Here is a 26,410-nt window from a genome sequence, read left to right as displayed (position 1 = left end):
TGAAATTAAGACAGTGGTGATAGTTGCAAACAGCATGCTTGAAAATAAAACCCCATGAAACTGCATTTTTAAGGAGTGAATCTTACATGAATTTTATTTCAATAAACCTTATTTGAGAAAAGAAATGCAGATTCTTGGGTTGACCCCAGACCTACTAAATAAAAATCTGTTTTAATAATATCTGCAGGTGATTCACATACACATTGGTTCAGAAGCACTGATCTAGAATAGGATCAAATTTGTTTCTCCAGTAAATCATGGAATAATTACCTTGATTTCACGAGGATAGGTTTTTCCTGTCAAAACCGCTTCAGATATTCAACCACTGTTCATATTCATTTTATAATATCTGGTTTCTCCTCTATAAATCTGCCATGTTTTAGTACTGGGTGGCACTTGCATTGGGCCAAGAGCAAAACCCTAGCATATAGATTTTATAACTCTCTCAACAGTAGCGGTATATAGTAGCTCTTACTTTAAACCACCATTTTGAAAAGGGTGGCAACGACATACAGCAGGTGACCAAAGGAGATACACAGCCAAATAGGAAATGAGACCAAAAGAACACTCACTTCAGAAAACACTTTATTAAAGGTCAAATCATATTTACAGGAGTATAAAACAAAAGGCGTAGAGGTGCAGAAGCTTCAAATAAACTGTGCATACAACAGGGCGTAAATTACCTACCTGGGGTTCTCAGAGCACTTTTCTATAGCTGCACTGAAGCCTAATCTATTTTTTAAAGAATCCTAGGAAAAGTCTCAGCAGTCATATTTTCTCATGATTTAGCAGCTAAAGAAAATGTACACATTCCAAAAAGGGGTAAACCTGAGGGACAATAGGTATTGGATATAAAACATAACTGAAAAACAAATAAAACATAACTGAGATAAGCTCCTCTTCTCGGTTTCTACTCTTTCAATTTTGTGTGTGTGCATATTTTGGGGGCGGGGGGCTATTTGAACTTTCCTTTCCAAATTTTTCATTAACAATTTGGATTGTTTTAGGGCATCTGGCTGGCTAAGTTGGTAGAGTGAGTGACTCTTGATCTCAGGGTCATGAGTTTGAGTGCCATGTTGGACACAGAGATTATATAAAAAAAATGGCATCTTCTGTGGGTACTCACAGCCAGGTACTCCATATAAATATTACACCCCAATTAAGAGTGCAAGATTTGTAATCTGCCTGTTTGGGTTCAAATACTGGTCCTAGATCACAGGTGTACAAACTTAGGCAAGTTAATTATTTCTCTGCCTTAAATAGCATTCATCTCATAGGATAGCTCTGAGGATCTAAAAAAATAAATGTATAGAAGAGTACTTAATACATATGAAGTGTTTTGCAAATCTCACACACACACAAGTGCACACATGCACAGGATCTTTCAAATACAATCTGTCATATCCAGATTCACAAGCTAGAGTGGACTGTTGATGGGGAAATGGAATTAGCTTTATTTTGTTAGATTTTTATTTCCTAAACTAGAATTCCATCTGTATCATATCGGTAAAAATAAGCTTGTAAAAGACATGTACTGTGTGCTAGTCCATCTTTGTATTCAGGGTCTGGCACAATGCCACATCATTGATGTGTAATGAATGTGAAACAAATTTAGTCCTAGGAATCTGAAAATTATCTACAAAACCCATAGAGGTGAATGTTAATGGAGACCTATAAAAGCCCAAAATTGGGCAGTATTTCACAGCATATGATGTAAATGTAGTTCTGGTAGTAACTCTGAAAACTTGACAAGTTTTCTATAGATACAGCAAGGGATAAAATTAAAACTACAATAAAACAATTCAAGAAAGAATTTGAGCACAAAACAACAAAAATCAGCACTCTGTACATTTCAACCCAAGTTCCAGCTTCACTGCTGAGAAACAGAAGAAAAGCTCCACGTTGGCTGGAACAAGCCTCACCCCCACAATACTGAGAACCAAACCAAACGGGAACAAGACATTTTGAAGCTCAGAATAAGGAAACTATCTTTACTAATATGGAACAATTAGTTTAAAAATACCGCATTAAGAGTCTTTCTTCAAAAGAGACATCTCACTTACCTTTTCAGAATATTTCCTAAAAACATTAAAGAAGATGTAAGGCTTAGCTGGTAATTTCCATGAACTCAGTTCTTTTCCTCTGACTGCAGTGGAGTTCACACGACAAAGCAGGTTTGGGAATGCTAGAAATGAATTCCTACTTCCCTTTGCATTCTTCAGGTTCATTTTCCCCAAAATTTCTGCACTGGTTGGCTTCCATTTCAGCATCAGTCACGAAATCTTGAAGGTCAGACACAGTAAACAGGGAAGGACATAAATTAAGTGATTCCGGTGTAGTTTTGAGTCTCATAACTTCAAAAGGGATGAGTCATACCTTAAAGTATGTGGAAGTGAATTAAATGTTCTATTCCTTAATGAAATTCAGCTCAGTCAAGCTAAAGGGAATTAGTTCACTACTACAGCCTAAAATTTTGTTTGTTCCTTTAGTAAATGTTGAGTGAAAAAACGCATAACTCCCATGAAGGAGCACCTGGCTGGCTCAGTGAGTGGAGCATGTGTCTCGGGGTTATGGGTTCAAGCTCCACATTGGCCAGAGGGCTTATAATCAATCGATCAATCATAATTCCCATGAAGACCAAATACAAGGTGATCATCTTAGTATGAGTCTGTATCCTTGATTTATTTTGCAGTATAAATGTAAAGCAAAACAGTTCTAACAATGGGAATAAAAAATAATGCCAAATTGTTCTAAATGATTTTCTAATTTGTCAAATTTTAAATTGATATTTATATACCACTTAAATCAGAAAAAAGGTGAACTTTCTCTGTCATTAGTACAAGCTTTAAATTCAAAGGCTTATTCCTCAATTGCTTTCTTAGTTATAGAAAATTAGTATTAATTAGATAAGAGGGAAAAAGTATTAAATAATTCATGTGGAATTAATTAACCAAGAAATGTCTTTATGCTTTGCAGAATCATAAACTGAAAATCAACTTTCTACACTTCAAGTAGTTTACAATCAATTTTTTTTATTTGCTTCCTGTAAATCATTAAATATGTTTGTTTTACTCACAAACTGACACTTCAACCCCAAAATGACAGAACTAGGTCACTACTTTGGAAATGGAAATAGAAATAGCTAGATTAGGAGAATTCAGGCCAATAAAACTTGCTTTTAGGGGGATGGGAGAGAAAGCCATCAATATGCCGTAAGAGTTTGAGTATTCTGACCATATATCAGGCAGTTATTCTTGCTGAATGGTCCTGGATTCCAAATGACACATTCTTCCTCAATGTACTCATTCCATCACTGGCTCAGCAGTCGGCACTGGAGACCATTTAAAAACGTGCACTTTGCAATAATCATTATCTATCTTAGCAGCTAGAAAGGCAAAACAAAGGTTAGCATATATAACTACCTTTAGGACTAGGGCAGAATAACTAATTCACAAATGATAAACATAATAATTTAAAAAAAAAGAATAATGAACACACCTGGTACTGAAGAGTTAGGTTTTTAAGGAAAACAAAACCAACAAACCTCAAAATGTTTACCAAATTATGATCAAAGTGCCCTCTTTCCTGCCCACAACTTCTATTTTTGGACTGGCATTCCAGAAGCATAAGGAATATAAGATGGTTAGGTGTTCGCCAGACACAAAGGAAAGCCAGTGAATTTGTTCACGCTACCCTATTAAACATTAGATTTGAATGAGCTTTCCATCCCGGAAAAAATCCATGGATGAAAATCAGACGTGGCAATAACTGCTCCTGATGTTAGATTTTAGTAGCAAAGCATGAGAGGGATGTTTTCACTTTATAGAGAGAAACAAAAAGCAAAATTCAGTTTCAGAGGCAGGGGCGGGAGGGAAGGGGGCAAATCACCATTTCAAATAACCAGAGAAATTAAGTAAAATAATTTGAGAACAAGCTATGTGAATGTTGAGCTTAACACTTCTGTTTGCAGTTAAAAAACATTCAAAGAAGACAAAATGTGCATGTTAGGTTTCTGAAGCAAGACGCTGTTCAAAGCTAACCAACAACTGGCAAAACACCAGTATTAAACTTCTATCTGCAAATAAGGCAAAATAAAATACTGCTGAGGGGTAAGACACATCCCAGACTCGATCTGCTAAACCAAGAGATGGCAGTTAAACCAGACCTCTGCCCTTAATCTGGTTTCTAGTATTTTGTTATTGGTGTAGTAGCAAAGAGTTCTCAAATTCCAAGGTTTGTATTTTATCTTACATTCTAGGTCAGTTCTAAGTCCTATCCTACTAAACAGTTCTGTATTTAAAATCTTGTAATGTAACTTAATATGCTTAATCAGAGCCTGACTGACCTCTCGACTGTCCCTATAGACTCAAAAGGTAAGTGGCAGGGGGGTTAGGAAGGAAGATTCTAAGAAATGTTATTATACCTGTTCCATCATACTCATTTTACAGAACGAACTTTGTGATCTGCAGAATTAATTATTTGTTTCTCTTCATGCCTGGTTTATATGAAGTTGATCACTGGACATGAGAAAATGTATTAAGTCCTCTCATAAGTTTTCACAGGTATTTTCATCATTCATTGGAAGTAAATTCCAAGGTTATCAGCTAGCCCACATAAAAAAGGTGCATATAATCTCACAGCTTTATTTCTCTGGCCTGCAACAAATCTAGTTCCATCTTTCTAAGTGTCTGCATGGTTCTTCAAATATTAACTTCAAAATATAAGATGAGAGGGATCCCTGGGTGGCGCAGCGGTTTGGCGCCTGCCTTTGGCCCAGAGCGCGATCCTGGAGACCCGGGATCGAATCCCACATCGGGCTTCCGGTGCATGGAGCCTGCTTCTTCCTCTGCCTGTATCTCTGCCTCTCTTTCTCTCTCTGTGACTATCATTTAAAAAAAAAAAAAAAAAAAAAAAAAAAAAATATATATATATATATATATATATATATATATATATATATAAGATGAGTAACATTATTTATTTAAACCCAATATTCAGTGTCCCTAACTGAGGTGGGCTCAATAACTCGTCTTTCAAACGACACAAAACAGAACAAAATACTTGACTTATTCGTATTTTGAGTATAGCTGCTGGCTTTGTCCCAACACTTCCACTTATTTCTCGACTTCTCAATCAGGCTCAAGACCAAAGGGAAGAATCTGTAGGCTAGGTTTTGTTGACACTGAGGCAAATAGCCACCAAGTCTAAGAGAGACAATCTCCCCAGTTTGGGGATGCTCTGGACATAAGAATTTAACGAACTGTTACGTGTAAACTGTGCCCACAAAATGGGAGGTCACTGCAGCCTCAGCTCATGAATATGCATTTTATAAGATTATGTTGAAGTGTTAAGATTATTTTAGTTGTGAAGTGTTCACTATATTAGGAGAATAAGAAGCCAGAAATAAAGAAATCTCGAGTGTAACTTCTTTTTCCATACATATTTTCCTACAGTCTAAAAGCCATCAAGAATACCCTTCATTAGACACCTGGGTGGCTCAGGGGTTTAGCACTTGCCTTCCGCCCAGGGCATAATCCTGGACTTCCAGGATTGAGTCCCACATAGGGCTCCCTGCATGGGGCCTGCTTCTCCCTCTATCTCTGTCTCTCTGTGCCTCTCATGAATAAATAAAATCTTAAAAAAAAAAAAAAAAAAAAGAATACCCTTCATGAAGTCTTATCCAATCTGTTAGATGATGGTGAAGGTGATCAGACTCGTGATTATTTATAGGTTTTCTCTTTTGAAGAGGCTGTTGCTTTTGAACTGAATGCATTAGAAGCATTTTTGCTACCTGGATTCAGATTATCTGCTGCAAATTTGTGCCTCCAGGCTGGCTTCCCATTCTTCCCCAACTGCATGCTTAGGGAATGAAACACTCATTTCATGTTAGTTGTTAAGTAAACCATATAGAAAACAAAACCAGACTATAGATTATTTAATATTTATTTGTATCATTTCCTACCTACCTAATGCTAACCTCACTCCATTCCCTCTAACCTCTTTATTATTTTTTTTTTAGAAAAATATTTTCCTTGCATAATTCTCTTCTCCTAACATTTAAGGGCTTTTCGCCTCCATTTTCTTCGAAAGACCTTAAGCTAAGCTCTTGGAAATTTCAGGGAAAAAAAAATCAGTGTTGAAACTAGAGGCAGATCTATAGTAAAAAACATTACTTTTCATGTACATCACCCAAAGGGTTAAATTCAGAGGCTGCAAAGTTTATGGGATTAGCACTCTCTTCCCTTATTTCTTGCCTTTGGTTCTAAGAGGGAACCTCAGAACTCAAGGTCACTGGGCAGATTATAAAGGACAAGGTGAATGGAGGCTATTTTTGAGTGAAAGTAAGGCTTTCCCTTAGGTAAAGATGTAGGAGTACAGAAGTACTCCTACATCTTTATGAAATAGCAGTACAGAAGCTGCTATTTCATGAGCCAAAGGCTATAAATTTCTAGCCCAAACTTCAAAGGAAAAGAAATCTTAAATGTATGACTATCTTTTAATCCTTGGCAAGTCAGTTACTGCACTCTCTCATGAAAACACTACCATACCAACACACAGCTCCATTTTTCAAGCCGTTTTCCAATTAAATTGAATTAATTAGAAATTACCAATTTTTTTACCAATTAAAAAACAGTGCTAAAGCAAAGAAGTTAGAAAATCTAGATTCAAATGAATTTTGCCAGCAACTGTTACATAAATTGGAATGTCATTTTTAGAAATAAATGGACACAGTATTTCCAAATGTCAATAGATACACTTGAATTAACAGTTTTCTCCCTGCTTTATGAAATCGGTTAATTCCTAAAAATCCACTGAACATACAAAATGTTTATATACCAGATGGATTCCCAACTGATGACAAAATACTTTCAAAGATGCCTTAACAATCTTTGATTCCTTTCTACTAGTTTTTGTTTTGTTTTAAATTAAATTCTTCAATGGACTAATGGGTGAATTTCTCAATCTGACCTTCTTTATAGGTTACTATAAATAAGATGCAGAACACCACGTTTTTTTTTTTTTTTACAGTTTTGTTCCAAATTTTTCTAGATTGCCATCAGCCTTGTTCCTAAAAGACTTGATTATCAAGACAAAGTAGGAAAAGAGATAGTATGTATTATGCACATGCAGAAACTCATGTTCTCTCTGACTTTGCAGAAGAACCTAGTCCTTCTAATCATTCACTACAGAGTTCTACTACAAATAAATGGAGTATAACCAAACTTCAGGTAACTTCAAGTAAAAAAACCTGCAGGTATCTAGCTTTCAAAGAACACTTGATGAAAATTAATGTGTTAACATTTTTGGTGTCATCAAATTAACTTAAAAACCCAATGAAGGTTCTGGGGGTGTAAGGAAGTATTTGGGACAAAGCAGCAGTAAGGCCTGATTCTGATAAATCTAAAATGTGTTTTACTGTGTGCTATTCATTTTTTAAGTAATTGAAGTCCTGTATAAAATTTCACACAAAGGTGAAATACTTCAAAGTTGTTAAACGATTTCTAACATGAGATCGCCTTTATTGACCTTAAGGATTAAGAAAATTGATGCTATGTTTATAAAATAAAAGAGAATCAAAATACCCATAATCATTCTGGCAAAAGCTAAACCATTTAAATTGTTTTATAAATAATTTTAATGTTGAATATGCCAAGTATGCAACTGAAGATTTCATAACCCTAATTTTTAGAAAATGTTCCATATTATACTTTTTACCTATGTCCTTCTCCAAGTCTGAGTGCTCCAATACATGCTAGTGAAAAAAAAGACCAAAATTAGCATTAGCACAAGGATTTTCAGTTAATACTACAAATAGAATCACCAGGGGGAAAAAGGCCGAATAAAGGAAACTCAATTATGTGACTAAATGAGAATCCTTGAGACATACAAAATCAAACTGTATTACTTACCAAACCTCTACACCATCGCCTGATAAATATCCAGGAAAAAATGTGGGAAATCTAAAATATATCATACATGGGCAGAGAAACACTTCAATAGCCCTCCCGCTAAATAACGTAATTCAAAATGAAAAAATTTAAGACACAAGTTAATTAAATATAATTATTTAAGTCTTTTATAAAATCTTTAAACTTAAGAGTAAATTCCTAGTTTTCCACTTCTGAAGATGCTAAAATCCTTTGAAAAAGTATAAAAGCAAAACAAAACAAACAAAAATCTCTTAGAGAAAATCCAACACAGACCATGGGGTAGAGGGAAGCTGAGATGGAGAGAGAAACACCAAACTTAAAACAGAAACAAAGTGAAACAGGGACTCTCTACAATATTACCACACTGCAGTTTTAACAACCCATTACTGGGTATCTGAATCATGGTTCTACTACAAAACGTTCTGCATCTTGGTGTCCTCATCTGTGAAGTTGTAATATTACAGAAGACTGCCCTAAAATGCTTGGCATAAGTACCTGACATGCAGTGGGCACTTAAAAATGCTGTTAGCACTAAGCACAAAGCATACAGTCATCTGTTGTTCGTTTTTTTTAATTGGCTATTATTTTTAATTTTGCAAGACCAAAAGCAGGGATCTCCCTGACTGGCTGGAATTTGAGTCCAGATTTTAAGAAGGTATTTAAGGATACCTAACTTTCAGGACTGCTTTTTAGGTAAATTCTTTAAAATGCTGTCTTTACACAGAAGCAGCAGACCTACATAGAAGGTGTCACTCCTCTTCTTGCCTGGCACCAATTACTGATATTGGTATCAGGAGATGGTAGGCACTGTGCCCTTCCATATGCAGTGTGTCTGCATGTAAATGAATGAACAGAATGTTCAAGATTGCTCTAGGGATAATCAAAGTGACCAGGCTATATCTGCAAGTACAAAGTTAACTTCTTTCCTCTGAAGTTTCTGTATATGTGCAGAAGCAAACATGAATCACAAAACGTGGAAAAGGAAATCTTTTATGGTGTTGAGTGCAGGGCAAAAGACGCACACAATAGCAAATTAGTTTCTACAAATTTAAACCTTATATGCTAGAATAAACCTTTTGTTCTTTTAAACTTGTCATTTAAAACTCCCCCACAATAAATCTAACATAAGATTGTCTCTAGCTCTAAAAAGCAAAATACAAATTTGTAGAGAAAGATGAAAATGAAAGGAAGTCTAATTCTACTTCTTGCTTTATCACAAACTAGCTGCACAACCCTGGCTAAGCCTGTTTTCCCACTGATAAAATAGGGATACTACTGATATTAGTTATGTAACTCAGGAGTTACTAATACTAATGTAAGGGGTATTAGATTAGGTATCAAGTCAAAGGTCAAAATATCGAGGTTTTCTTTTGCGCTTCCCCCAGGAAGAGACAGCTGAACACAGATGTCATACACCGGCAAGTCTAACTGACTTCATCTAAAGTAGTTTATCACCATGGCTAGAGTAAAAATCTCTTCAAACAATTTCACCTGTAGTATGATACTACTGCAGTAACATCACAGTACCTTTCAGAAAACACAAAAACATATGAAAATCTATGTACTCACCTGTGCAATTTTTAGGCCAGGAGTGGCCAACTAGGATGTTTTTCTACTGTCTGGTTTACATGTCCTTTACAAGAGCAAGGAAACCCTTTGAGTCACTAGGTTCGCCTCAAAACCTGACAGCAAACTCTCCTACCCAAATGATTAAATCGGACTCCTCTGCATTTTCTACTTATATATCGTTACCCACAGTACCTAGGTAACAAGGTTCAATACAATCTTGTTAAACTGCCATTTAAGTAATTCTAAATGCTCCTTGGAGTTGTGGTTGGAGTCTAGAAATCATTTAGTATGTGCCAATTTTGATAGCTCCACCATGTATTCCAAGTCTCCTAAGAGAAAATGGAATAATCCAAAAAAATTTAATTAATTAATTAATTAATTAATTAAAAGTGAGGTGGACAAAGGCAGTATAACCTTCCTCAAGCTAACAGTAAAGGTTTATGTAGAATCACAGATTAGGAAAGGAATAAAAGGTCCGAAATGGAAGACAAGTGTATGAAAGGCCTCAAATTTCAAGAATTTAGATTTGTTCCCATGGCCTAATGGGATTGTTGGTGTTTGTGTGATTAATTATGGCAATTGTACAGGACAAAGAGAGTAATAGGAGAGATTGAGGACAATTAATAAGGGGTGAAACAATCTAAGGAACTGACTTGTAAATCACAGAGCAATGCCTCCTTACCGTTAAGTCTTGGACCTGGGGGTTGGTCAAGCAGACTAAATGTGTATTTCTTCCCTTAATAGAACATTTGCTCCAAAAGGGGAGAAGACTCTCTTATACCCACTGCTCTATTTTTAGTACCCAGAATATTATCTAACATAAAAGTGGCCCTCCAAAATTACGATCTAGATCTGAACGTAAAGGCTGTTGTAATTAGTAAAATACAATTCATTTATGAAGTATTGCTGAATTCCTAGAACCTTTTAATAGAAGTATTCCAGTTAACTGAAATATTACAGTACAACTCTTAGTTGTTATGACTGGTCTGGTATCTTTTCCCACATTGGTTCCAAGTCATCCTCTTAGAAGATTAAGAACTGCCACCCTAGAGTAGATAGATTAATGAGTAGAGAAATTAAAGAAAAAACATCATGGAAGAATAAGCATGACTTGATTAACAGAAAATCTAATAGAAGAACCATTAAGATTCTAACTTGTAAGATCAAGAGGTGCTGTCCAAAGACATTAACTCTAAGGCTTTGTTCCCTATGCTGGATGTCTATCTTATATCCCCCATGCCAGTACAGGGCAGGAACATATGTACTTACTAAGCGGCTATTAAATGAACACAAACTGGCAACTATTTTTCAATATTATCAAGTTTCTTGTGATCTGGAGGTACACATGACAGTGAAAGACTGGGGTCAGAGATATAAAATCCTATAGTCCTAACAGTGGTTGAAGTTCCTAAAGAGGGACAAAAGACACAGCAAGGGGACATTACAAGGAGACAAGGAAATTTACACAAGTGTGGATCAAACCAAGCCAGCAAAAGCCAGAGAAGGTTTGAGGTCTGCCTCAAAAACAATAAGATCAAGAGCGGTGATGGTAAGGAAAAAAGGCAACTAAAATGACATAAAGGTCACTGCTGCCATCAGCACACTGGTTTGGACTAAAAAGCAATGAAAATGATCTGTGATTACGAATCTTCTGGGCAGAACATACCTGGATGGAGCCCCAAAGCAATCACAAGCACTTTAGTTCTTCAGCTATCTATCTGGAACAGAAGTTGGGTCTTGGTGCTAAGTTTAACTAGAGCCAGCCTGACTGTGACAAATACTTTCCAAGTCATTAAGTAAATCCCAGTTCTGATACTGCTGAATTGTTTATCCACCAGCCATGTGAGTGTACATATGTATTACACACACACACATACATAGGCTGTTACTAGTAGAGAACACATTTTTCCAAAGTTAACAGGCAATCAGGATGCCACTGAACTTTGCTTAAGCATACTCACATGCTTCTTTCTCCAGGAATCAAAGTGAGAGGAAAATTATCAGGACGTAAGTTCTGGTTCGGCTCTAGCTTTATCTATAACCCTAGCCTAGGCCAATCATGTGAGCTATGAAGTGAAATGGAAAACAGTAATGCCCCACTTCTAAAATGCACGCACACACACACACAAAAATGGAAAGAGAACTGCAAGTAATCAGAAAGGTGTTAAAAAAAAAAAAAAAGGGAGAGGGATAATCAACACTACACAAAGCCATGGTTATGTATGCACCCAGCATACCTCATGACCTTCAGGTAGCCACTTCCAAGACATAAAAGAAAGCCAGGGAAGGTACAAAACAGGGCAACTAAGAAGTGTTTACAAAAATAAAGTGGCTTTTACCTTCAAAGAGTAAGAACTCCAATCTGGAAAGAAAGTTAAGACAATAAAATTGAATTCCATGTAAAATCATAATGATTGCAGATAAAAATACCAACAAGCCTGGCTCCATTTTATTAAAAGTAATTTAAGACAAATCCTGAAACACTCTACTAGGAGATGTTTTAAAACCGGTAAAAGGAAATCTCAAATCACTAGATGTTTGCGGGTTGTGTCACAAGTACAAAAGAGTAGTTTGAAAAAACATACACAAGTTTTAGAAGCATTGTTTGATTAATGGAGGCTATGCTGTTAGCACGTATTTCCAAAGGGAAGTTTCACAGCTACTCAGTGGCTATCAGTAGTTTTACTATCATAATACAAAATAGTTCTTGTGTTCTTATTCCTAAAACTAGTTTTTGGCCCCATCTACACAGTTCTGAGCTGGGGGAACTACCAGTTTAGCCAACTAGTTAACAGTATCCCATTTAGTCTGTATTTCAAAGACACCTAATGATATTTACCTAGTAAGACAGCAAAGAGCAGGTAAAATCCAGAAGGTAGTATAGGCTGTGGCTAAAAGCTCTACCATCAGCCTGACCTGGGTCCAGTACCAGATCGGCTACTTCTGGTTAGGTCTTAGACCAAAGTATCTCGGGACCTCCATTCCCACACTTATTTATACTTTAATTTCAAATAACTTAAAACAAGGACAGCCCATTGGAGATACTCAGTATTAGCTCTTCCGTCAAGTTTATTTTTGACTAAGATTATAACCAGGCCAACATGTTAACTTCAGTTCTCTCTTGCTGACTGAAGTTCCAGCTGGCAGTTATAGGCCTTAGAGAACTTTTTAGAAAAGAAAATGTTCATGAGTGAAAAATAAGAGGCTGCATGCTGTAAAGGTTGGTAAGCCGGTGAGTTAAACCATATAGTTTTATGAGACATGTAGTCCGGAGTCTTTTTTTTGAAAAGAAGCCATCATCTCTTTCTTTCTCAAGCACCTCAGCAGTCACTCCTGTCAAGTGCATTAAAATCCTGTGACAAATAAAATCTTAAAAAAAAAAAAAATCCTGTGACAAAAAAAATGTATTATCAGACACTAGATTAACCAATTTCAAAAGACATAAGGAAGTATGAAAACAGCCTGCCCTCATAAGGAACCTTATGAGTTATAGGGAATGGAGAAAAGTTATTTTTAGTAAATCTATCCCATTTGCATGAAGCAGTATTGTCTGTTTATTTTCAGGGAGGGAAGAGATATTTCAAGAATTTTATTAGTTCAACTATGAGCAGACATTTCTCATTTAAAGGCTTAAAGTTTTCAGCAATGGAAAAATAAAAATATAAAGAAATCTACCTTCACATTTGTTCTTTCACATTCAGACAGCCACCTCACCTTTCTATTTTTATATTTTAATTAAAAATTGAGCTGTAGGGGATCCCTGGTGGCTCAGCGGTTTAGCGCCTGCCTTTGGCCCAGGGCGCGATCCTGGAGTCCCGGGATCGAGTCCCGTGTTGGGTTCCCGGCATGGAGCCTGCTTCTCCCTCTGCCTGTGTCCCTGCCTCTCTTTCTCTCTCTCTGTCTCTAGGTCGATCACGAATGAATGAATGAATGAATGAATGAATAAATAAATCTTTTTTAAAAAATTGAGCTGTATAGGTTAAAATTCTTAAAAATCAAGTTACTTTGATCATATTGTCGACACTAAACTTATTTTTAATTAGCTAAACAAAAAAAATCATGACACAATTTACAAATTTTTCTGCTTTCCAGGAGTAACTGAAATCATACGCATTATTCATGTATTCAAATTATGACCTGAAATAGGAACACAAAATAGCTTTTAAATTTCCAATGGTGTTTCTAGAAGATTTGGTTTGATGACTGTCACTATTATTTATAGATTATTGGCTCCAGGAATCTAAACTGAATTCTTTGAGGATAATAATCATGGATTACTATATTATATTCCTAACTCCTAGCACAAAAACACTCAATGGTTGTGAAATGAGAAGATCACACAGGAATCAACTATCAATGTTAGGTATAAACTAAACTTAATCTTTTTAATAAATATCTGACTTTTAGCCAACAATCTAGATCTGGTCAAGGATGTACAAAATCAATCCATTTAATATCCCTTCTTAAGCATTAACAACTTGATGGAGATGTTACTGTATTTCTGGTGGAAAAAAAAACCCAAGTTAATTACTTTTATAATACCTTTCAAGGGCAAAATCCAGAATGGGAATTTTTGTTAGTTCCTACTATAATTGAGAGTTTACACTACGGAGAAATAAACTAGCAACTGTTGTACATATTTTTGCAATCTTCTTTTTAAGGTTAAAAAACATATTACATTAATAAAATAAGATTAAAGTTAAGAATTTTCAACACCAGAACCCACCTTAATTTGGGTTTGCTACCTTATATTAGACATTTTTTCAAATGTTTATTGATTAAATAAGATCACAAAAATTATATACTGAGAATTTACGTTGTGTTCAGCTGGTAGACTAGTTCTCAAACTTCTTTCTTCAGGCTACTATATCCATCTATAGACACTTAAATATATTCTGCCCTAGACAAAAATCTTTGGATAAATTTTAAGAACTTATTGTTGCTTTAACATACTGTTCAGATTAAAATAAAAGCAACACTAAAATACATAAATGTTATCTTTTAGAAAGCAGTGGACATTGGCCAGATTATTAACATACTATTTCACATTATTAATAATCTCCCTTTGGCAGACATTGATCAGTTATAAACTCAAAGAAATGACTTGAAAAAAAAAAAAAAAAGAAATGACTTGAGAAGTCAGGCACGGTAAATAAGCCTTAGGCTCCTCCCTAATATATAGTGTCACATTACTGTCATGGTGACCGTCCTTAAATTCAGGACTGATGAAGAGAATCCCTAATTCTAACCCGAAATACCCATTACTTTAAGCAGAAGTCTACAAGCAAGATAATAACAGTTAAGAATTAACAGGCTTTTAACCAAACTACCAGTACCTACTGACATACATTTCCTATATGGTTCAAATTTTCATGAAATAGAACAACAGAAAAGAAAATACCTGGAATAATCGAAAACCATTATTAATTTATCTAGAAAAATGTTCTAAGGCCACCTTTCTTTCCATATCAGGGGAGTAAACGTTTTCTTTAAGAGTGCTTAAGTTAAAAAAAAAAAAAAAAAGTGCTTAAGTTAGGACACCTGGGTGGCTGAGTTGGTTAAGCATTTGCCTTTGGCTCCAGTCAATATCCTGAAGTCCAGGGATGGAGCACTGAATAGAGCCCCACATTGAGCTGTCTGCTCAGTGAGGAGTCTGCTTCTCCCTCTGTCCCTCATCCTGCTCGTGCTCTCTCAAATAAGTAAAATCTTTAAAAAAAAAAAAAAAAAAAAGGCATAAGTAAAGTAGGTTCTTCACACCACCATAAAAAGTAACCATACTGGTTACTTTTATGAGTATTTTTGTATTCTTGTGCATGCAGGCTCACACACAGGTCAGGTAAGTCAAGTTAACAAACTCTTTCACCAAGTCCTTGAAAAATGGAGAAGGGCTGAAATCAATTAGATGATGGAAATGACTTAATATGTCAATACTTTAAAAATGCTTAAATGCTAGTACAGATATGGGGGCATCTGGTTGGCTCGGTCATTAGAGCACGTGACTCTTGATCTCAGGTCCTGAGTTCAAGCTCTACCTTGGGTGTGGAGCCTACTTGAAAGAAAGGAAAGAAAAAAAGAAATACTAGTACAGATAGAACTCAAGAATAAAAATAGGGATCCCTGGGTGGCGCAGCGGTTTGGCGCCTGCCTTTGGCTCAGGGCGCGATCCTGGAGACCCGGGATCGAATCCCACGTCAGGCTCCCGGTGCATGGAGCCTGCTTCTCCCTCTGCCTATGTCTCTGCCTCTCTGTGTGTGTGTGTGTGTGTGTGTGTGTGTGACTATCGTAAATAAATTAAAAGAATAAAAATAAATTTGGATTTTGTGAATAAAATATGTTAAGGTGAAATTTAAAAATTTTAATTTGGACAGTGGCACCTCTTTCTAAAACAAGTATTATATTGCCTAAGTGAAAACTAGCTTTTCTCAGCAAAGTTCAATGACATTTCAGCCTAAATTTTTATAGATGATGGATGAAAAAGCAAATGATAACTGAACTACCAACGTAACACATACATAAAAACACACTTTAACAATCCACTTTAATTTAGGACAAATTATTTTAAATCATCTTAAATTCAAACGAGGTTGGCCTTATTTTAGGCTTAAAGGGCTTTTAACAAATTTTTTTGAAAAGTAAAAATTTTAAAGTAAACATAAAATTTAACACTGAATTCTGACTTCACATTATTAGGCCTGTTTTTAACCCAATAGTTAAGAGTGTACACTTAGGAAGAAAAGGTTTTGAATCCTGGCTTTGCCGCTTCGTAAGACAGATGAACCACTAGCCCCATATAACAAATTAAATAATCTCAATCTCTGACTTCCTCATGTGTCAAGTAGGGACAATACCACCTACCTTAAAGGGCTGTTGAAAAAAAAAATAAATAAGGGCTGTTGATTACATAACACACAACGTAAGGCAATTCTTTAGCACAGTGCCTGGTATGTCATACACCACGGTATTAATAACCTACCATGAAAAAAAGCTTAGCTAAGGAAAGGAAACAGCAGATTGTTTGTTTTCTATACCTTATCTATTTTTATTTCTCAAAACCAAGTTTTAGAGTTGAAAATCAGGTATTTTGCTACATAGAGACTATCTACCTTCTAGCCCTTCTATATAAAAAATGGATACATCTGCCATTTCTGTTCTCCACGAGCATTTCCCATCTGTCGATCTTCATCCATATAAATTGTTTTTAAAGTCACCTTTAATTATTTTCTTGCTTAATCTGCTTTAGCTTTTCACCATCCACCACCAGATTACTTTGATCTAATTACTGAATGTTAACCATATTTTTTCTCTCAGAATTCGAGATTTCAGGAAAAATAAAACCACCTGAGTATTTTTTAGTAATCTATCAACTTTCCCTTCTAAGCTTTCAGAAGTTATTTTATCTTCCATGACTCTTGTAACCTGCTTTCTGATCTAGTTCCTAAATAAACATGCCATGCCATTTGCTCGGCAACCTAATTTTTGGTTTTTCCTTCCTAGAGCTATTTTCCACCAACTCCCTAAAGCTTTATTAAAGCCTGTTTTTCTACACTCACTTCATTTTCTTGAGGACGATGCTCCTAAACTCCTCTGGATCCTTAACACTATTCATATTTGTGGTGGCCTTTGCCAAAGTTTTTATCTCCCAACTAGATCCAACTAGACCAACCAGATCCTGCAAACATCTATTGCTGATACCTCTTATATTAAGGTCTACTCTGAATCCTGCAGGGAGTGTGAAATAATCTATTACTCAAAGTGTAGTCAGGACACTGGCATCACCTAAAAGCCTGTTAGAACTGCAAATTCTTGCCCCATCTCAAATCTACTGAATTATAATCTGGATTAAAAAATAAATCCCTGGGGCACCTGGGTTGAGCGTCTGCCTTCGGGCTCAGGGCGTGATCCTGGAGTCCTGGGATGGAGTCCCATATCAGGCTCCCCGAAGGGAGCCTGTATCTCCCTCTGCCTGTGTCTCTGCCTCTTCCATGAATACATAAAATCAATTTATTGATTTCCATCCACACTGAAGTTTGAGAAATAATGTTGAATGATAAATTGTGACCTAAACAGTTTTTAACTAGAAAATTAAAATCATCAGAAGTTCTTTCAAAATTATTTTTACAAACACAACAAATGGTCTCATTTACTTTTTTTTTTCACATTTTGGAACGTCAAACAGAAACAACATTACAACTAACAAACTAATATTACTCATTATTTTAAAAGTTTTAATAACAATATTAATTATTGGTTTTATTTAGACAGATTAAATTTTTCCACATCAAATTCTACATAAATAGGACTAATCAGGTAAGGTTCTGCTCCATAACAGGAAGCATGGAATGTTTCAATATGACCAGCCAATGCTTAAACATGTATCATCTAACCAAAAGTATTTAGTATATCATATTAGTATATGTATATTTAGTATTAGTGTATCATAACTTGCTGAAGTATACACAATTTAGTATTAGTATATCATAACTTGCTGAAGTATACACAAGTTGCTTTGACCAAACCTGAATTCGTTCAGCAAAATAAATAAAACCCCTTTTTATAAGCAATAGGTTCAAATGAAAACAATTTGTTTTGATAATATTTTGATTGATCAATGTTTCAATACAAAAATTTCAAAAAGAGTGATTTAGCTGATAAAAAAATAGTAGTGGCTTTTAAAAACATATGAACTGCTTTTGAGCTACTTAAAATCCTGGACAACTGAAATGTGCAGTTTTAAAGGATTACTGGCTCAAGTACTGAAAAAGTATAGGCACATCTTTGTCTCCAAATTCTATTAAAAAGTGCTTGATACAGTATGAGATCTTCAATAATGCAGTATTTTCATATTAAAGGAAATATTTTCCCTCTTACATATTTGAAAACTGCGGGTGAGTTCTTCCCCCCATTCCCAGTGTTACTGTCCTTGACAATACTGATCCTCACCCTTTACCCCTGTGGAAGATAATTTTAAAGTGATCTAACCTCATGTTATTTTAAAGGCATGACATGAGTTGCACAATTTTATGACTTATTTAACCTCCTGCTCTCTTAATAAATGGATAGCTGGGCCTAAAAATCACACCCTCTGGGAATTTTAAATAAATAGTTGAACAAAACACTATGCTTATTAGTTTTTTTTTCTTGTTAGTTTTTGAGGAAATGCCTATACATGGATCATGAGTTCAGTCACAAATTTCAAGTTTCAGTTAACAGAAATGTGATTATTTTTCATAGCTATAGGCAGAAAATATTCCCCTATGTGAATATAATACACACCACTGACAATACCTACTAAAATCTATTTCTAAAAATAAACTAAGAAATTCAGGGCTTCAGGTAGAGCCAAAAGACGCCAATAGCTTAAAATATAAAATACTAAGCTTAAAATGATCGTCAAATGCAACTTGCTCTTATTTTTGGAAAAAACACACCATACATCAGGTAAGCTGTCCCCATCTCCAGCTCTGTCAATACCTAAAGGGGACCATATTTAGATATTTTTTTTCTGTTAGAATATTCCTTCCTGTCTCTGTGAATGATCTGTTGATTTCGGACGAAATCAACAAATAAAATCTTTCTGGAAAATGCTAACCTAGAAGTATTTTGTATACTCTCTTATCTTAAAACAGAAGGGGGAAAAACAGTAGGGTAATCACTTTTTCCTCCCTATGAGCTCACATTTATTTAACAGTCTTCATTCAAAAGAGACAGAATATATTGCTATTCTTTCTGAAGAGTTTATTAATTTGTTTATAAATCATTAGGTCCCTATCACATTTCTCCTAGGTCTTTTTTGCTATTAATGGTAGTCTGCAGAAAAATGAGCACATTTCTTCAAGTAAATTTCCACTGAGTTGCAGAACTTCTACCTCTTTGATAAAGAACTAAGTACAGCCTCAAGGGAGAACTCACAAAGAATAAGGATTGTATTAGGGCTCTCCTCAAGAGAATGGGATCAGTATGAAAACAGAAACCCTTATAACATTTTAAGAAATCATCCTCAATACGGTACTTCTTGTATACTGGAGACTTTTCCCAATGATGCATCTAAATTCTCCAACAAAACCGTCCTCAAATATTCCCTCGTCATGTCTTCAATTGCTGGCATGTTATGTCAAGGGGTCAAGAACACCAGGGTTATGAGTAAGATGGCTACTGAAAGCACTGTTTAAGTGTTTTCCCTTTTCCCACCTCTGTATGTTTTCTAGGATCTTTCCCAAATGGATATGCCACAATTTCATCAGAAAAACTTGACTGGCAACCTTTTATGCCAAAAGCCAACATTCTCATCTTACAGTTGTAGGCCCAGGGCTAATCCCCAGTAAAGCTACTTCCTGACACTTTAAGAGGCCCCCTCAAGTTCAGCCCTTTTATTTTTACTCCTTCCCACTCCTTCACTGCCTTCCTTCAAACCAGTACTCAATACCTAGTACTGAATTTGAAGACAGGAACTCCATTTGACCACAAAAGTCTCAGTTACAGAACTACTGAATCTGTTTTGCACAATTGAAACCATCACGCCCCACCCAAAATCACCAACACAACATTTTGAGCATGTTAGATTTTATTAAAAATATTTAACATTGTACAAATATTCCAATACAGTTATGGTACCTGAACACTGTACCAAAAGCATGATTTTTATTAAACTGCTGATTAAGTGGTCTTGCAAATGTTCCTATTTTAATATTATCATATTACTGTATGCATATAGCAATGTAATGTTCGCAGGAGCTTTCAGCTCAATTATAGAAATAGCCTTATAACAGTACTAAATATCTTAATAGATTTGTTAAAGTACAATTCTACCTATGTTACTGAACAGGCTAGAGATGTCCCTTTTGTCCATGCTAAATGAAAAATCAAGAAAAGCAATGTTCATGGGATCCTGACAAAGTTACTACATAAAATGAAAGCCCTTGTTTACATTTGAGGAGATTTAAGCTTTCCCCCCACCCCACAATGTCTCCCTTTGCTGATCCCATGAAACCCATTTTGTTGTTAGTATATAAAAGCCAGCAACTAGACTCTGTGCTGCATTTTCCTTAACTTAGATGAACCCCTCAGAACTACTTGAGTGTTCCTACTGCTTACTATCAAGCTTTCCAAAGAGCACATTATTAGTGCAATCTTTATAATCTTTTCTATAACTGGTACACACATAAAATGTGTCAGAAGAGAAACAAGTACCTCCAACCAAATGATGCAATCACTGCAATTCTTAAAGTATAATTACATTTACAAAGTAGTCTACAGCAAGCTTACAGAAAAGATTTCAGGATACTGACTAGTACGTGTAACACCTAAGAGATTCTCCCTAGACTGATATACATTCAACCAACAAAGGAGGTGTAAGAATATTAAAGAAGTTCTTCAGGCATTATTCATAATTACTTTTAATCATTGATTATGTCATAATACTTTTTTTATATGTTATGGCCAGAAATGCTTAGTTATTAAATTTAATATCTTTGATTTATTCTTTACTAACATGGAATCTTCTACTAGGAGAGATTTTAATCTTTAGTAATTATCTAAAAATTGACTCCTAATTGGACCAATACCTACTAATCCCAACAGCTATCTTGGGTTTCAGACAAAATACAAGTTGTTAACAGATTTGTGGTTTTGCTATTTCAAGGTTCTAATATTTAGTTTTGTTAATGTCCTCTTGACCCAAAGTCATTATATCAAATGTATTTTTAAAACAAGCCTTCTGTTTGTGAAATTACTAGAACTTTAAAGTTTCATTTTACAATGTTAAATTTTGGGGGAAGATTTAAAAAATAATTTCTCCTAGTGTTTAAATCCTCCATTCTTATCAACACCTTCCTACTTTTACTAATATCATCTTGCAATAAACATCTCTTATGATGCATTGTGTTAATTTACCCAATAAAAATGCAAATATAATAAAGATATTAAAGGGACTGAAATCATAGTAAAATGAAACAAATTTATTGTATAAGAGACTTTAGAATCTATCTTGTAAAGTGTCTATTGATCACCTAAAATATACCCTGAGTATTTTTATTACTTCATACTTGCAGACCTTTCCTGCTAAACTGTAATTTGAGAATAAAAAGTATGAAGTACTTATTATATGTTCCTAATTAAGAACAAAATTATTTAATATTAAAGTCTTAGTTGTCTACAAGGCCAACATAAATGCCCACTTATAAAATATGGGCATTCTCCCACACTTAATGCCCCACTACTGATAAAAAAAAAAATAGGAAAAAAAAAATTTCTTACCAACAATTCCACTGGTTATCGTCCCCAGCGAACCCCACCTAGCAAGTCGACATCATGACATGTCAGGTCAGGGCAGCCTCAACCTCGCTTCCCTGATAGTCAGGTGATAAAAGGAAGGAGTTAAAACAGGAAAAGTACACTTGCAGATTTCTGGATAACATCTGAAAATGGTTAAAAAACAAAAACAAAACAAAACAAAAAAACCTAGAGCTTCTGGTAACCTCTAAATAAAAAATACATATGCATATATATTTAAAAAGAAAAAAAACTATTCTAGAAAGATTAACAGTAACTACTTCAAATTAAATATTTTTATTAATCACTGAACAATACATTAAATATGCAGTATTTTTAAGGCTTGATGCTTTTGTTTCAAAAATCAGAACTAATTCACAAACTTCTAGTGCAAAAGTAAACACATTTGGTTAGTGGATTTGTCATTCTGAATTCTCTAGTCAGTCACCCAATCCACGGGCTTACTCAGAACTAAGTTAACAGAAGCTCCCATTCTTAGAGAAACATAAACACACTTATAAATCCAGTGCACTCTTTCTATAAGGCTTTTTCTTAGCTGCTCACTTAAGAGATGCCGCATAATAAGGGACAACACTAATATTAACATTTCTTCCACACACTTTGGTTTTGTTTAAGAATACTGGATAGCTCAGTATTAATAAAATTCTCTTTGGAAAATCAAAACTGCAAATTTTAACATATGTAGAAGTGTTTATAATTGACGAACAATAGCCTTATAGCAAGTATTTACTGGAGGGGTTTTGGTTTTTTCAAATAATACACAATTAATAAAACGTAGGTATGATTATCCAAATGGGCAGGAGGCAAATGATGTAATGAGTTTCCAGAATATTATGTGGCTTTATGCTAGGAATGGAATTTTATGTCCCTTCTCTTTTGGAATTTAAAATAGAATTTATTTTGATGCATGCTGATCTTTTTTAAAAAAGGGTTCACCTCCTAAGTCGGATTTCAAATGAGAGAAAAATTGTCTATTAAAAGAAAGCATTGGGCTTTCTTATGCAGAATAACCCCAGCAACTAAGAAAACTGAAAAACAATTATGCTGAACTCTTTTGCTTAAAAAAACTAACTACAGAACCATAGTAGCTCAATTTCCATATCAATTGATCAGATAAACTTGGATTTATTAGAAATCTGGCAACTTATTAGAACTTTTTTGCTTTTAAAAAATTAAAACACCGTCATATAAATACATACATTTAAGCAACTGCTATAAATGAGTGATCAAATAAAAATTAGCATTTCATTATGGGGAAGGGGTATATTTAGGTCAGTCTTAGGGTACCTACAAAGAAGAGGTTGGCCTCAATATGAAGTAAATATATTTCCTAACACACGTTACTGTAGCAGGCTCATAAGTAAAAGAAAATGAATTAGGTTGGGGAACAAAATAGATGGGATAAGAGCAGGAAATAAAATTTCCCAAAACTCATTAAAAAAAATCCATTAAAACACCTAATGAAAATCTAAAATAAAGATTTCCTACATGGACATTTCTCAGATTTATGTATTAGATTGTTAGATTTATTTCTGTGAAAAGTTAAGTTTTGAATCTGTTTTCTCTGACTGCTGCTACAGCAATAGTTTACAAGATCTCAACAAGGGAAAAGGCACTAAACTGAAACTTAATGTTCAAAAAGTTGTGTTTTTCTAGGAAATAAAATAGCTACAAAAAAACCGATAAAGCAATATTAGAGGGACATCTCTTAGACATATTTTCATCAGTGAGAGTATAATATTATTTGCAATTAAAGGAAAGGATTTTGGCATGGAACCCAAGTTTTAGTCTTATGTTTTTGCTAGGCTTTATATTTTAAGATGGGTAGGGGAAGCACAATCAATTACTTTTTCAGAATCACTTTTTTTCCCATTCCTAATTTTCTTCCTGATAACTCTGTAGCTGGTAACATCTAATTTTAAAGAAATACAAATAAATCAAATTTTACTTATAGATGCTTTCTTCTTTCCAAGAAAACTCAAGATTTTATTTAAATCTAATTTAGGCTTATACTTCTAACCACAAATTGTATTTTCAAAGTTTAAAAGCAGCATTTAAAAAATGTTTGGTGTCTTTACTTGCATACATGGGCAGAAAAAAAACAAGTGCATGTAAGTTTTACCAAGTAAGATACCCATGTTAATTTGGAACTACCATACAACAGACTACATAATTCCTTTGTGAGTTTCCAAAAACACAGAAGGAATATTAATAGGGCCTGTTAACTTACCGAACTATGTAATAAATGTACTTTTTAAAAAAGAGAAATGAAATACAGATTTTCATCAGTAAATACTAATTTTCTTACTTGAAATCAAAAGAGAAGCCATGAAACCCAAAATATAATCTAAGCATGCTCATAAGGAATTATGATTTTGAAATCTACTGCTGTCATAAAAGACACCAAACAGGAACAAAACACAAAATAAAGGTGTGCCTATTTTAATTATTCCTTAAGGGGCTTATTTTTATAATTTAAAAACATTTTAGCCCCACCTAGGAGTAAAACGGAAGGGAAAATTTTATGGTAATTTGAAAATGATCCAGACTTTTTGTGCACTGTAAAGTATGGATTCTTTTGTTCCTCTTATTCTCAAGTAAAACTGTCATTACAATAATTCCAAATTTCTAAAGAAAACAGGGAAATAGATGCTATAACTCGGCCAACAAAAACTTTAGCCAGGAGAGTAGTAAAAATAAATAAATAAATGAGATATTAACAGAAAAGTCAGAAGTATGACTAGTGGGTATTTTTAAGCCTTTCTTATAAGGCATATAAGTGCTTCTCAGAGCAAATTTATGTAGCAGTAAGAAATTATATTCCTAACCCAAGATTGAAATGGTAGTCACAATCACGTATACTAAAACTGAAGTTTAATCTGCAGTGCAATTGACGCCACAGTTCTAACATTTTTTTTCCTGTTATACATTCATTTATCCAGCAAATAAGGTCTTCAGGCAACAAATTATCCTTTATAGAAAGAATGTGGGTCAAAATAAATTGCAGTCTGCTTCCCCAACCCCATTTTATTTAACGCAAATTATCCAATGCCTGCAAGAATGTTCAAAGCCTTTGAACCTGTTTTATAAAAATAAAGGATAAAATTTCAAAATTAGAAGAGACTATGAGAGAACACCAATCAATAAAGTGCTATTTGTAATAAATACTAGAATTTAGACTAATCCTCAGTTTGATAGCCACAATGCATATTGGAATAGACAAGAAATTTTGCATGAATTTGATCACTCACATAGGCAGTTATAATTTGAAAACAATATTCCTTGCAAGGATTACGAATAAAATAATGTTTTAGGACACAATTGAATTTGAAATAGGTAATGTTTTGAATAGATTTTTTAGTTTTATTGAAATCTTACATGAACAAGAAATTGGAAATACAATCACATCAAAGAACAAATTGTCACGGCTTTGACGTTTAAGCCAAACAAATTTTGTAGGGCAGATTTCAAAAAGGTGTGAAGTTATAACAATTTAAAAACACAGTTAACCTACTTCTAGGAATGCAAAACATACAATCATAGGTTATTTTCAATACAAGAAAACTTAAATTTGTTTGCTTTAATTTCTTAAAACTACTAAGACAAAGCACTAGCTTGTATTTTTATTTACAGCATACTCCATACTCCTATGTAGTCTATCCCAAATCCAAAAAAATGAAACTGTCCAAAACCAAAGGTTCTGCAAAATCATGATTTTAACAGTGTGCTCAGCTTGTTTTTGAAGCTAAAATGAAGCCTGAAACGATAAAAGCATTGTAACCCCCAGAATAAGGGAACTCTGCAAGCCCAATAATGTCCAAGAGCATTTATGAAAAGAGGAAAAAAATAAAAAGACTTGAGTATATATACAATAGTGATTTCTTCAGCCCAATACAAATGGCAGCAAACTGCTACTGAAAGATGAAACAGTTAAGCCAATTTTTTTTTGAAGAATGTAGATCTAGAGCCAATCGGATCTTGCCAATATCATTTTCAAACCCTCACTTGTCTATTTCCACTGTTGCCCATAAGTATCCTGATAAAATTCCTGGTTGTCATTATTGTAACCATAGTTACCAGAATAGTCACCACCTTGTTGAAGCGGCTGCTGAGCGATGGGTTGGGAACCCCAGTTCTGTTGGTTGTTGGTCTGGCGGCGCTTGGAATCAGGTTGGTTGTACCCATCTGCCTTTCTCTTGCCTCCTACATTGCCCCCACGATTGCCCCGAGATCCACGGGAACCACGGCCTCTCTGCTGTTGTGCAGGACCCCCTCTGCCACCCCTAGAGCCTCTTGGTGGTCCCAAAGGTGCCCCCCTCTGTGAATAGCCAGCTCTACCTCTTGGAGGTGGTGCTCCCCGCCCCCTTGGTGGTGGTGGAGCACCTCGCCCTCCCCTTCCTCCTCCTCTTCCTCTTACTGCATAGCCATCATCATAGCCGTAGTAGGGATCTTCATAGCCTCCACGATAGTCGTGATAATCATAACCATAGTAATCATCATAGTAATCTTCATAGCCATAGTAATCTGGAGGGTAGCCATATCCACCTCTCCCCCCACCACGACCCCGACCTCTAATTGGAGGTGGCATACGAGGAGGAGGGTGATAGTAATAATCTTCATAC

General features: G+C 35.0%; 1 protein-coding gene across 8 annotated transcripts in view; it reads right to left on the bottom strand.

Moving 5' to 3' along the window:
- Nucleotides 1-572: 572 nt before the first annotated feature.
- Nucleotides 573-26,410, bottom strand: part of HNRNPR (heterogeneous nuclear ribonucleoprotein R) — a 57,294-nt gene continuing 31,456 nt past the window's right edge. For 6 of the 8 annotated variants that reach the window (XM_035713101.2, XM_049105887.1, XM_025446919.3 and 3 more), the window contains one exon: nucleotides 573-26,410. In XM_035713101.2, the coding sequence (XP_035568994.1) occupies nucleotides 25,798-26,410 (613 nt within the window). In that variant the 3' untranslated portion in view covers nucleotides 573-25,797. The other 2 variants (XR_007408322.1, XR_007408323.1) reach the window with 2 other exon arrangements.

The sequence above is a fragment of the Canis lupus genome, chromosome 2, assembly GCF_003254725.2.
Source record: "Canis lupus dingo isolate Sandy chromosome 2, ASM325472v2, whole genome shotgun sequence".
Classification (NCBI taxonomy): domain Eukaryota; kingdom Metazoa; phylum Chordata; class Mammalia; order Carnivora; family Canidae; genus Canis; species Canis lupus.
The sequence above is the reverse complement of the archived record's forward strand: the minus strand, read 5'-3'. Positions and strand labels throughout refer to the sequence as shown.